The 12556-nt window shown below is 35.9% G+C and overlaps 1 protein-coding gene and 1 non-coding gene across 2 annotated transcripts; one reads left to right on the top strand and one right to left on the bottom strand.

The window, feature by feature from the left end:
• Window positions 1-1337: 1337 nt before the first annotated feature.
• On the bottom strand, window positions 1338-1444 carry LOC120577964 (small nucleolar RNA R71). Its single transcript, XR_005643940.1, has one exon. It is a non-coding gene; the product is annotated as a small nucleolar RNA R71 (small nucleolar RNA).
• A 7144-nt stretch (window positions 1445-8588) lies between these two features.
• On the top strand, window positions 8589-10319 carry LOC112417295 (uncharacterized). Its single transcript, XM_024772833.2, has one exon. It carries the CDS (start codon window positions 8589-8591, stop codon window positions 10317-10319), a length of 1731 nt encoding a protein of 576 aa, XP_024628601.2.
• Window positions 10320-12556: the final 2237 nt, after the last annotated feature.

Below are 12556 nucleotides of genomic sequence, written 5' to 3' on the forward strand. Positions count from 1 at the left end.
TCAATTCTAAGGTTTTGACCTAGTTTTCGTTTTCTCCAATTAATCCTAATTCTTGCTAATTAATCATCAGAATTACAACGACTAATATTACTGAGTTATTAGTCTCACCCTTACCTTAAATTTGCAGAAAAATCGCAGCCCTCTTGGTCTCTTGCTCCTCTCTAAGCTTTTTCTCCCTTTTTCCAAAAGTTTTCACGTACAATCAGTTTTTCTAAAAATTAGGTCTTCCCTATTTATATCTTTTCTTATTTACTTATCTTATCTCACTTTCTCCCCTAAAACTATCTAAAATATCAAAACAGCCCTCAACTAAATATTTTATATTATTTTCAAATCTTTATTTTATTTAACAATAAAATAATTCTCATATCCTTATCAAATCTTCCAAAACTCATAACTTATCACGTCATCGATCAAATCATCGTAAATCATCAAAACATATCAAAATCATGCATATATTATATAATTATAATATAATCACCTAAACTCGATTAAATAAACGATAAAACGAAAGTGGGCGTTACACTTATAGTTTTGGTTTGAGAAGGACTTGTTATTTAAATGAAACCAACGATCCCAAGGCTCTTTTTATTATATTAATTTTCAACCGTTTGTAAACCCCAACTTACAATTCTTTTCTCCTCTAATCATTTCCAAAGGTTGATTAAATTAAACTACTCCCTGTCGGAACGATACTCTTTTCATACTACTTCGGTAAGACCGTGCACTTGCGGTTTTATCCCATCAAGTTTTTGGCACCGCTGCCGGGGAGTAAACTAATTTAATTAACTTTTTCTTTTTGATTAGAACTCCTTTTTCTCTTCCGCTTCTCTTCTATTTCTTTCTTTGTATTACCAAATAACTTCTTGGGTTCTCGATTTCTTATGCGAAGAAGTAAAAGTCGCGGAGAATTTATTCCTGAGATCGAAAGATATTTGCATAAGAAAAAGAGAGAGGCACAAAATAATACTGCTATGGCTGAACGCACTCTTAAAGAGTATGCTACTCCTTCAACGGAAGAGCCACAAGCTATTATCGTGTACCCAACGGTTAAGGGTAATAACTTCGAGATCAAGCCTGCACTACTCAATTTGGTGCAGCAAAATCAGTTTTCTGGATCACCCACTGAGGATCCAAATCTCCATATTTCTTCCTTCCATAGACTTAGTGGCACCATAAAAGAGAACCAAGAAGCCGTAAGACTTCATCTCTTTCCCTTTTCCTTAAGGGATAGAGCTAGCGCTTGGTTCCATTCCCTAGAAGTCGGTTCCATCACTTCATGGGACGATATGAGGCGAGCATTCCTTGCCCAATTTTTCCCCCCATCTAAAACCGCTAAACTAAGAGATCAAATCACACGGTTCAATCAAAAAGATGGGGAGTCTCTCTATGAAGCGTGGGAGCGTTTCAAGGAAATGCTTAGACTTTGTCCCCACCATGGCTTGGAAAAGTGGCTTATAGTCCACGTTTTATAATGGCTTGTCATATACCACTAAGATGTCTGTTGATGCAGCTGCAGGTGGAGCTCTAATGAACAAAAATTATACGGAGGCTTATGCCTTGATTGAAGACATGGCTCAGAATCACTACCAATGGACCAACGAGAGAGCCGTCACCGCTCCTACTCCCTCTAAGAAAGAGGCAGGTATATACGAAGTCTCTGAATATAACCACCTTGCTGCTAAGGTTGAGGCATTTACCCAAAAATTTGAAAAACTTAATGTTAATGCTGTCACACCTTCTTCTGCATCCCCTCCTTGTGAAATCTGTGGTATATCCGGTCATATCGGTGTTGATTGTCAGTTAGGTAGTGCTGCCAATATTGAGCAACTGAATTACGCTCAATATAACCAAGGAACGAGGCCAAATCAAAATTTTTACAAAAATCCTCAGGGTTCCTATGGACAAGCAGCACCACCTGGCTATACAAACAACCAGAGAGTGGCTCAGAAATCAAGTTTATAGATTTTGTTGGAAAATTGCATAGCTAATCAAAATAAAAATCTTCAAGAACTGAAAAACCAAATAGGATTTCTGAACGACTCTCTCTCCAAACTCACTACCAAGGTTGATTCTATCGCCACACACACCAAAATGATTGAGACCCAAATCTCCCAAGTGGCCCAACAAGTGGCCACCTCTTCTCAAACACTAGGAGTCTTTCCTGGTCAACCTGAAACAAACCCCAAGGCTCATGTCAATGCTATTTCTCTTGGGGGCAGTAAGTTAGAAGAGACCGTTACTAAAGCCAAAAGTGTCAAGGGAGAGAGTGTTAAGCTTCTAGGTGAGAAGGATGCGATAAAGAAACCACTTGACGAGAACAAAGCCCTTTCCCCATTAAGGCTCGTTAAGCTTAACTCGGAGGCTCGATTTAATAAATTCTTAAACATACTTAAAAAGATTTGCATTCAGATTCCATTTGCTGAAGCTTTGTCTCGTATGCCTCTATATGCCAAGTTTTTAAAAGACATTTTTTCAAAGAAGAAGGCTATAGAGCAAAATGAGACAATAGCTTTGACAAAAGAAAAAGGTGCAATCATCAAGAAGCCATCCCCAAAGCTTAGAGATCCAGGAAGTTTTGCCATCCCTTGTGTGATAGGGGGTGAAACCTTAAACCGAGCCTTATGTGATTTAGGAGCTAGTGTTAGTCTGTTGCCCTTATTCCTCTTTAAAAGGCTGGGGATGGGAGAGTTAAAGCCTACCGAAACAACATTGAAGCTAGCCGATCGTTCTGATATCCAACCTGTCGGATATGTCGAGGACATCCCCGTTAAAATAGAAGGGATAGACATCCAAACTGATTTCATGGTGCTTGACATAGATGAGGACAATGAGTGCCCTATAATTTTAGGACGACCCTTCCTCGCCACTGTAGGTGCTATAGTAGATGTTCAGAATGGTAGGATTGTTTTGCAAGTGAGTGATGAGCTAATAGGGTTTGAGTTGGAGAATTATATGAAAGGTCCCGCTCTCTATTCTTGTAACGCGATTAAAGGTCATGATGTGAAAGAACGCTCATTAGCGTCATCTACACAATATGACCTCTTTGATCCCTTCTAAGGACACTTTCTTATAACGTCAAGCTAATGACTATAAAGAAGCGCTTCGTGGGAGGCAACCCACGCATTTAACTGCTTTTGTTTTGTTTTTTTGTTTGTTTTTAATTGTTTTGTAGGTAATTGTCCGAGTATGATTCGAGAAAACGGAGAAATTTTGAAGCCAATTCATCCAGAACCTTGGCACGGCCCGTGCTCACACTGGCACGGCCGTGCCAGACCTTACCTCCCAAAAACCCTCCAAAACTCCAGAAACTTGGCACGGCCCGTGCTAGGGTTGGCACGGCTGTGCCCGACTCCAGGTAAAAATATACCTCACCTTTCATCTTCTTCTTCCCTCATTCTCCACCACAAACATCTCTCCACATTGAAACTTGTCTCAAAAACCTCCATAACCATAGAAATTTCAAACCTCCATATCTCCCTCTAAACCTCACCATTTCATAAAATTTCTTCACCCAATCAACATTTCAATCATAACCCTTCAATCAAAAACAACTTTCCTTCATCCCTACCAAAAATCATCAAATTCGTAGCCCCCATTCACCTACCTAAAAACCCACAAATTCTTCACCAATTCACTCAACCCAACTCCTAACACTTTCTCAAACACCAACCCCATCACCCAACCAACCTTTTCCACCAAAAACATTTCCCAAAACCCAACCTTCACCCAAAACACAAAAGGTCAAACCAAGGTCAAGGATCAATGGCATCTAGGAGAGGTGGAGCAAGCTCTTCCGGAGGACCACAATCAAAGAAGAAAACGCAAGCCAAGAATCATGGCATAATCTTCAAGGACACCAAGCAAAGGGACAGGTATAAAATTCTTATCTCTAAACCTTTGCACCCTTGTCGATATCCTGATCCTTATACTTTGAGTATGCTAGGACTAAGGGATAATGTGTTTAACTTACTAGAAAATTTAGGATGGGTTGCTATGCTTAGACCTATGAAAGGTTTTGAAAATTTCACTTATGAATTCTTAAGTTCTATTGAATTTACAAAGGATAAAGTGAACTTTGATAACCCCGACCATAAAGTCTCCTTCCGACTTTTGAATATGGATTACGAGATATCTCTTGAAAATTTTTGTTTAGAGATGGACTTCGCAAATGCGGGGTTCATCCATGACTCTTGGAATCCAAATCTAAAGTCGGAAGACTACGACCCCGCTCTCTTTTGAAAACGCATTACTGGGTTAAGGCAATATAATCCTCGCAACAATAAAGCTAGTAACATTCACAACCCAGTCCTTCGATACCTCCAGAGAGTCATGGCTTCTACTATTTGGGGTAGAAAAGAGGTAGGAACAACTAGGACGGATGAAATTTTTATGATTTGGGCAATGCTTAGTAACAATCCCATTAATACTTGCTTCTACCTACTTGATTACCTTTCCTCCATAGGTGCTAGGCCTGATAATGGAGCTGAGATAGTAGTCGGTGGTATCATTACCTTCATCGCTAGGAAGTTTGGAGTGGGTGAGGAAGAGGGGATAAATCCAATTAAGGGCAACAATAGGCTTAATATTGAAACCCTTGTTGCTATGAATTTCATTAAGATTCACCCACCCATGACTTATGCACTTCAACATCGTATACCTCTTTTGTTTCTACTTCCTAACCCATCTCGGACTAACCCCGAGGTGGAGGAAAATTTGTTGTATGTTGGTGATGGATTACAGGTACATGAAGAGCATAATCAAGGTGACGAAGAAGGTGCCCACATGCACCATGAAGAGGAGCCCAATGACCATAACACCAACAATGAAAGATGGGCATGGATGCAAACCGAGGTACAAAGGATAGGCACCGAGCAACAAAGGCAAGGTGTTGAATTATCCGGGCTAAGAAATGATGTCCTAAGGGGCAACCGCATATCCGAAGAAAATAACCAAATGCTTCGGAACATGATGCAACACTTCAACCTCCAAGGTCCTCCCTATGGACCTCAATAAAAATGTGAGCTTTCCTCTTCCTCTTTTTCACCTTATCTCTTCAATCTCTATCTCGTTCTTCTTCTTCTTCCTCTCCTTCTCTTTTATTTTTCTATCTTGAATCATTGAGGACAATGGTTCTCCTAAGTGTGGGGGGAGCCTAATAAAGTGTCGTTAGTCGTAGTGTTTCCAAACTCCCTGGAACTTTATTCTTTTGTTTTGTTTTGTTTTATTGTAAAAGGCATGAATAAGCAGCTTGTTTTTATTGTTTTATTATGACATAATTTTTTTTGTTGTCTTTTCAATGGTCGTTTCTTGTACATGAAAGTGATTTCTTGTGTTATAAGTATTCTTGCTATACCCACATCAAGTTTTATTGTGAAATTAATTCTCCAATGAGAAAAGCACCTAGTTGCAATCCTTGAGTAAGTGTATGAGTAGGTATTTTAAGGAACACGTTCTAGCTTTAATGGTAACCTAGACCCTTAAAAATCTTCAGAGTAAAAGTAGTATAAGTTTGTGTGGGAATAATTCTAATGTGATGAAATGTGTAAACCGAAATGGAGCAGAAGGATATCACCAGCACGTGGAGGAAAGGATACCCCCTCACTAACTTCCTAAATGTGGTGATGACTTCTCAAACAAATTGTGCTTAAATTAAACCCTCTAAAAAGAGGAACTTTCTAAGTGAAGTAAACAAGTTGTAGCACTACTTAGGGTGATCATAGAAACTTGGAGGAAAGGATACCCCCTCACGGACTTCCAATCACTACTACAAAAAGGGTCTTATATAGCGCCTCATAAATAGCGCTTTTAACACTAAAGCGCTATAAATTAAAACAAGGAGGTCTTAGCTAGCGCTTCTTTGGAAAAGCGCTATTTATTCTTTTAAGTTTATATAGCGCTTTGTATTGAAAGCGTCAGTGTAGGTTAAATAAAAATAATAAATATTTTAAGAAAAAAACATGATAAATTTTATATGGCGCTTTTGATGGAAAGCGCTATAAATATTGCAACCTTAAATAGCGCTTAAAAAGCGCTACTGAATGGTGTTCAATGCTAGCGCTTATAGGTTAAAAAAAAAGCTATTTATGCAAACATAAGCAACCTTCAAATCCCTTGTTCGATTCCCTGTGCTGATATTTTGTTGTTTTTTCTTCTTTTTTTTCAATGAGAAATGCTTTGAACTAATGGTCCCTTGTTCGATCTCTGCATAACACATATTTGGGATTTATTTTCAATTTTTATGAAAATCAATTGCTGTATCAAAACTCACATTTTTTTAATTTTTTTTTCTTCATATATATATCAGTTAAAATATAATGAGACCAATTTGACTGTTATCAAATCCCTTGTTCGATTCCCTGTGCTGATATTTTGTTGTTTTTCCTTTTTTTTTTTTTTTAATGAGAAATGCTTTGAACTAATGGTCCTTGTTCGATCTCTGCATATATAACATATATTTCTAATATATTTTCAATTTTTATGAAAAATCAATTGCTGTATCAAAACTCACATTTTTAAATTTTTTTTTTCTTCATATATATCACTTAAAATTATTTTTAAATTTTTTTCCTTCATATATATCACTTTAATTTTTTTTATTTTTTTTCTTCAATTTTTTCCGGGTTAAATATGTTTTTGGTCCCTATAAATATATCAAATTTTCGTTTTAGTCCCTCTAAAATTTTCCTTCAACTTTAAGCCCCTCAAAATTTTTACATCTTCACTTTTGGTCCCTCTTTTAAAGTAAACTCTTATGTACAATTTATATTTTTGAACAAAATTTCGCAGAAATATTCATAATATTATAAGAGCCTCCCCCAAAAAATATTAGAATATTTTAACAAAACATGAATTTAATATGAAATTTTATATATTTTATGGTTAAAAATTCATAATTAATTTATGTTTTGTTAAAAAATTCTAATTTTTTTGATGAATTTTTGTTATAATATTCTACACATTTATGCATAATTTCATTAAAAAATACAAAAATTAACTTAAAAATAGGGATCAAAAGTAGTGATTGAAAATTTTATAGGGACTAAAAGTTGAAGGAATATTTTAGAGGGACTAAAACGAAAAATTGATATATTTATAGAGACCAAAAACATATTTAACCCAATTTTTCCTTATACCAATTTAATTTGACTGTTGCTGTTAAGCACATTTTTTAATATAATATATAGTCAAACTTGAAAGTTGAATACATTTTTGGTCCCATTATTTTTATTAATTCAAGATATGAGTTGTTATATTTTGAAATTATAAAAGTATATCTAGTTGAAATTGTTGGCATTAAAACTTTGAAAATTAAAGTAAAAGATAGAGGTTGATCATCCTATACTTGTTGCCTAACATCATGTATATGACCAATTCATTATAAAAAATTTATAAAGTCATCGCCACTCAATCTGTAAAATAAAAAAAAATAAAAAAAATTATACATAGGAAATTACGACAATGACCTTATTAATATGAATATTACCAATTCAATTTCATTTTCTCTTCCCCTTTCTCTTTCATCTGTGCGTAAGTTTTTTTTTTCTCCCAGCCAAATTGAATCCGACAGAACAATATCCACCACCAAACCACCGCCGGCGAACCGCGACCACTCTCCTCCTTCTCCATCCATCACCGCCGCCGCGATTACTCTCCTCCTTCTTCAGTTTTGAAAGCTATCTCCATCTCTCTCCACAAACCCTAATTGCTGTAACTTGTAAGGTAATGTGAAATTTGAATGTAACTTCCTTCAATTCTGATTTTGATTTGATGATTACATGTTTTTAGTAATGTGAAATTGAATTTAATATTCTGGTAATGATTTGTAATTTTGTATGTGTGTTTAGTAATGATTTAGTAATGTGAAATTGAATTTTTGAGTTTTTGATTGCTACTGTTTGCTACAAAAATGTTTTAGTAAGACATGAATGTTCTGCTTATTACTATGGTTTAGAACATGAACTCTGATTGCTACTGAACCCGTTACTTGTGTTTAAGTAATTGTCTCTAGTGTGAGACAATATAAACCATTTTGATAGCTTAGTCATTTTCAGAAAGGTAAAATGCCAATGCTTCCGACATATAAACCATTACTGACATATAAACCTAACTTCAGTAAGTTTAGTCAACAAGAAAACATGGGAATCAGGCTCAAAAGAAATTGGCTCAAACAATCAACATATGATTAAAAACTAATGATTTCTCAAAGTTACATTAAAAACTATTAAAAGCCTTATATGATATTAGAAAGAACAAGAAACATATGATTGTGTGATGCCATTATAGCCCGACTTAATTTTTACATTTTGTCATAAATTGTGTATTTCTATATTTGGATCTATAGCTATGTGTATATGTTCTATTTTCATATTGATTAAAAACTAAAATTAACAAGTTTGAATTGTATATGGTTTTAGTGTTGTGCTTTGATTATTTTAGTTAATTAATGACATGAACTGTGACAACTTGTAGAATATATTTATGTGTTGTTAGTATGGCAGAAGATGTTAATATTTTAGGTGTAATAGTTTTGTAACCCTTTTGTAGATAGAAAAATCAATTGTTTCTTAGATTAACTTTAAGAAACAATGGATAAAAAATGGATGTTTGCGGACCGATTTTCAGAGGAATATGAAAATGGAGTAGAAGAGTTTGTTAAGTTTGCTGTTAAACATGCCACTGACCGCGATCGAATCATTTGTCCTTGCTTGGATTGTTGTTATGGAGGAAGGGGTAATGGGGATGTGTTGCAAAATCATTTACTGGCGAACGGAATTGATCGAAGCTACACATGTTGGAAAATGCATGGTGAAATGAGTAACAACAACGTAGATTTTCAAAATAATGAGACATCTGAATCAAATGAATTTGACACAAATACATTTGACTATGATCGAGTTGACGAAATGGTAGATGTAGTTGAAGAAGATCTTCGGGATTGTCCTAAAATGTTTGAGAGATTGGTTAGTGATTCAGAGAAACCGTTATATGATGGTTGCATCAAATTCACAAGAATGTCTGCAGTATTGAAGTTGTACAATTTAAAAGCGAGAAATGGATGGTCTGATAAAAGCTTCACAGACTTGTTAACCCTTATGAAAGATATGCTGCCACAGGATAATGTTCTTCCCGATAGAAACTATGAAGCCAAAAAAATGTTGTGCTCGATTGGCATGAGTTATGAAAGGATTCACGCTTGTCCTAACGATTGCATTTTGTTTCGAAATGAATATGCATCATTAAATGAGTGTCCTAAATGTAATGTCTCTCGATATAAGAAACAATTTATTCCAGCTAAAGTCGTATGGTATCTTCCTATAATACCGAGATTCAGGCGCATGTTTAGTAGTGAAGTTGATGCAAAACATTTGACATGGCACAAATATGATAGAATTAGAGATGGGAAGTTTCGACACCCTGCAGATTCGCCACAGTGGGCTAAAATTGATCATGATTATCCTGATTTTGGAAAAGAAGCAAGAAATCTACGTTTGGCACTGTCTACTGATGGAATGAACCCACATGGTTTTCAAAGTATCCCAAACACCGTATGGCCTGTGATTTTGGTGATTTATAACTTGCCTCCATGGCTATGTATGAAGCGTAAGTTCATGATGTTGTCTATGTTAATTTCTGGGCCTAATCAACCAGGGAATGATATAGACGTGTACTTGGCACCTTTAATTGATGATTTGAAGTATTTGTGGGAGACAGGAGTGGAGGTTTATGATAGATATAAGAAAGAAAACTTCAATTTGAGGGCGATGTTGTTTGGCACCATTAATGATTTCCCAGCATATGGCAATCTATCAGGATATAGTGTTAAAGGTAAGAAAGCGTGTCCTATTTGTGAAGAGAAGACTGATACGCTGCGGTTGCATAATTGTCAGAAGAATATCTTTCTCGGTCATCGTAGATTCTTGCATTCTAATCATCGCTACCGTGGGTGGAGAAAAGCATTCAATGGAAAACCAGAAAAAGGTGTAGCTCCAGTTGCATTGACGGGTGATCAACTATTTGAAAAGGTGAAGGATATGAGCAATAAATTTGGCAAACCTTTTGCAAAAGATCTTGTTAAAAGCGGGTGGAAGAAGAAGTCAATTTTCTTTGAACTCCCATATTGGAAGTCATTGTATGTAAGACATTTCCTTGATGCGATGCATATTGAAAAAAACGTATTTGATTGCATTATTGGTACGCTACTAAATGTACTTGGAAAGTCGAAGGATAGCATTAATGCGAGGTTGGACTTAGTCGATATGGGAATTAGAACTGAATTGGCACCCGTGGAAGATGGAAAGCGCACATTATTGCTGTAACACCCCGTTTTCCCAATATACAAATTTCATAAACAATTATCAGAGTAAAAACCATAAACGGGATATCACATAGAAACGTAATCCAAAAACAGTTAAATGATAATTTAACCTTCACAAATATCTTTGACATAGCAGCGGAAAATCATAAACATAAATCGTAAACGTTTTGGCACGCAGGCCCAACAAGTATCTCAAAAGAGTTTATCAAGCATAAAATATCATGGCAGTTCACGTAAAAGAATGAAGCATGTTATGGCATTAAACCCCATCCCGTTACGTATCAGAGCGACCTAGACGACACAGTGAAGGCAAGGCCACTCACGACGGCAACTGCACACTAAGCACGATCACCTGCAAGTTACCCATACGAAGGGTAACATTTTCAAGCAGAAGGGGTGAGATTTCATAATAAAATAACATTAATCAATGTAATTGCGAATCATAAATTAACATCATAATCATTCCATTATTAACTTTGCATAAATGCTAAACAGTTATCACGTAATCATATATCCAATCATTATAAACAACATAACATAATCAATGAACACTTATCACGTAATCACATATCCATTCATCATCAACAAGGCATCTTAATCATGACAATGTGACAATGCTCCTAGACTCCTTATATGCATGTGGTACCAATCGTCATCATAAGTATTAATATACTTTAATCGTGCGGAGGACAAAGCTCCTATAAAACGTGCGGAGGACAAAGCTCCTAATTTTCGTGGTGAGGACTAAGCTCAATGATATGCTATGCATGGACACATATGAACAAAACATCGTAATCACTTATCAACATGCATCCAATAATTTGGAGCTAAACTTCATCATATAATTATGCACTTAGTTAAATAACGGAAGCAGCATAAACAGGTCACATAACAAGATGATATCATTATATCAAAGCACATAATTTGTATCATTATCACATCTTCTTATCTTGCATGAATATACAATACAATAGTTCATATTCAATTAATATTAATATAACTTAAACAACTCTACAGTCTGCATTAAACTTCATCACTAGGTCTCATTACCAATTAGGGGTTCACTCTTGTTCAACAAGTGCGACACAGATCGCACAAACACTCAGGAAACTACATTCTGTTTGTACTCGCGAGGTGAGAGTTCTTACTCGCCGTGGCGAGTACCACTCAACTCCCAAACTAAGCTTGTTCTGGGTTCCCTCTGATCCTATATTCATTCCTAATCAATACTAGGTATATTCAGGCACTCAAAGGCATACAAGATTCAACTAAAGAGGTCGAAACACGAAATATGACATGCACTCTGCCTAGGCTCGCGAGGCGAGGAAAGGTTGCTCGCCATGGCGAGTTGAACCAAACAACTCGCGAGGCGAAGGAAAGGGGCTCGCGTGGCGAGCGATGAAGTTCATCACTCGCGAGGCGAGGATCATCACTCGCCGTGGCGAGCGATGAACAGAAGCACGGGCAGACTAGGGTTTTTCTCAAAAATCCATCACACAACATGGTTCAAAGCCTAATTTTGATTCCAGAATTCATCCTAAACATATTCTAAGGTTAAAGGACGGTTCTTACATCAATCTAAACAAGTTTTACCGTTTGATCATCAATTTTTAGGGTTTTGACCTAATTCCAAAACTTTTCTAAATCAATCCTAACTTTGTCAATTAATCATCAGAATTACAACAATTAACATTATTGAATTATTAGTCTCACCCTTACCTGGTTATGAAGAAATCGCAGCTCTCTCTATGCTCTTCTCCCTTCTAAGCTTTTTCTCCCTATTCCAAAAGTTTTCACGTACAATGAGTTTCTAAAATATTAGGTCCTCTCCTATTTATATCTCTTTCTAATAACTTATCTTATCTCACTTTCTCCCCCAAAACTATCTAAAATATCAAAACAGCCCTCAACTAAATATTTTTCAAATCTTTATTTTATTTAACAATAAAATAAATTCTCTAATCTTATCAAATCCTCCAAAACTCATAACTTAACACGTCATCAATCAAATCACCAAAATCACCACAAATCATCAAAACATATCAAAACCATACATATATTATATAAATATAATATAATCACCTAAACTCGATTAAATAAACGATTAAACGAAAGTGGGCGTTACAACTCTCCCCCACTTAAAAGATTTTCGTCCTCGAAAATTTACCTCAAGCAAACAATTCTGGATAAGACTCCAGCATCTTACTCTCAAGCTCCCACGTCAAGCTTTCACCAGTC

Source organism: Medicago truncatula, chromosome 1, assembly GCF_003473485.1.
Source record: "Medicago truncatula cultivar Jemalong A17 chromosome 1, MtrunA17r5.0-ANR, whole genome shotgun sequence".
Classification (NCBI taxonomy): Eukaryota; Viridiplantae; Streptophyta; class Magnoliopsida; order Fabales; family Fabaceae; genus Medicago; species Medicago truncatula.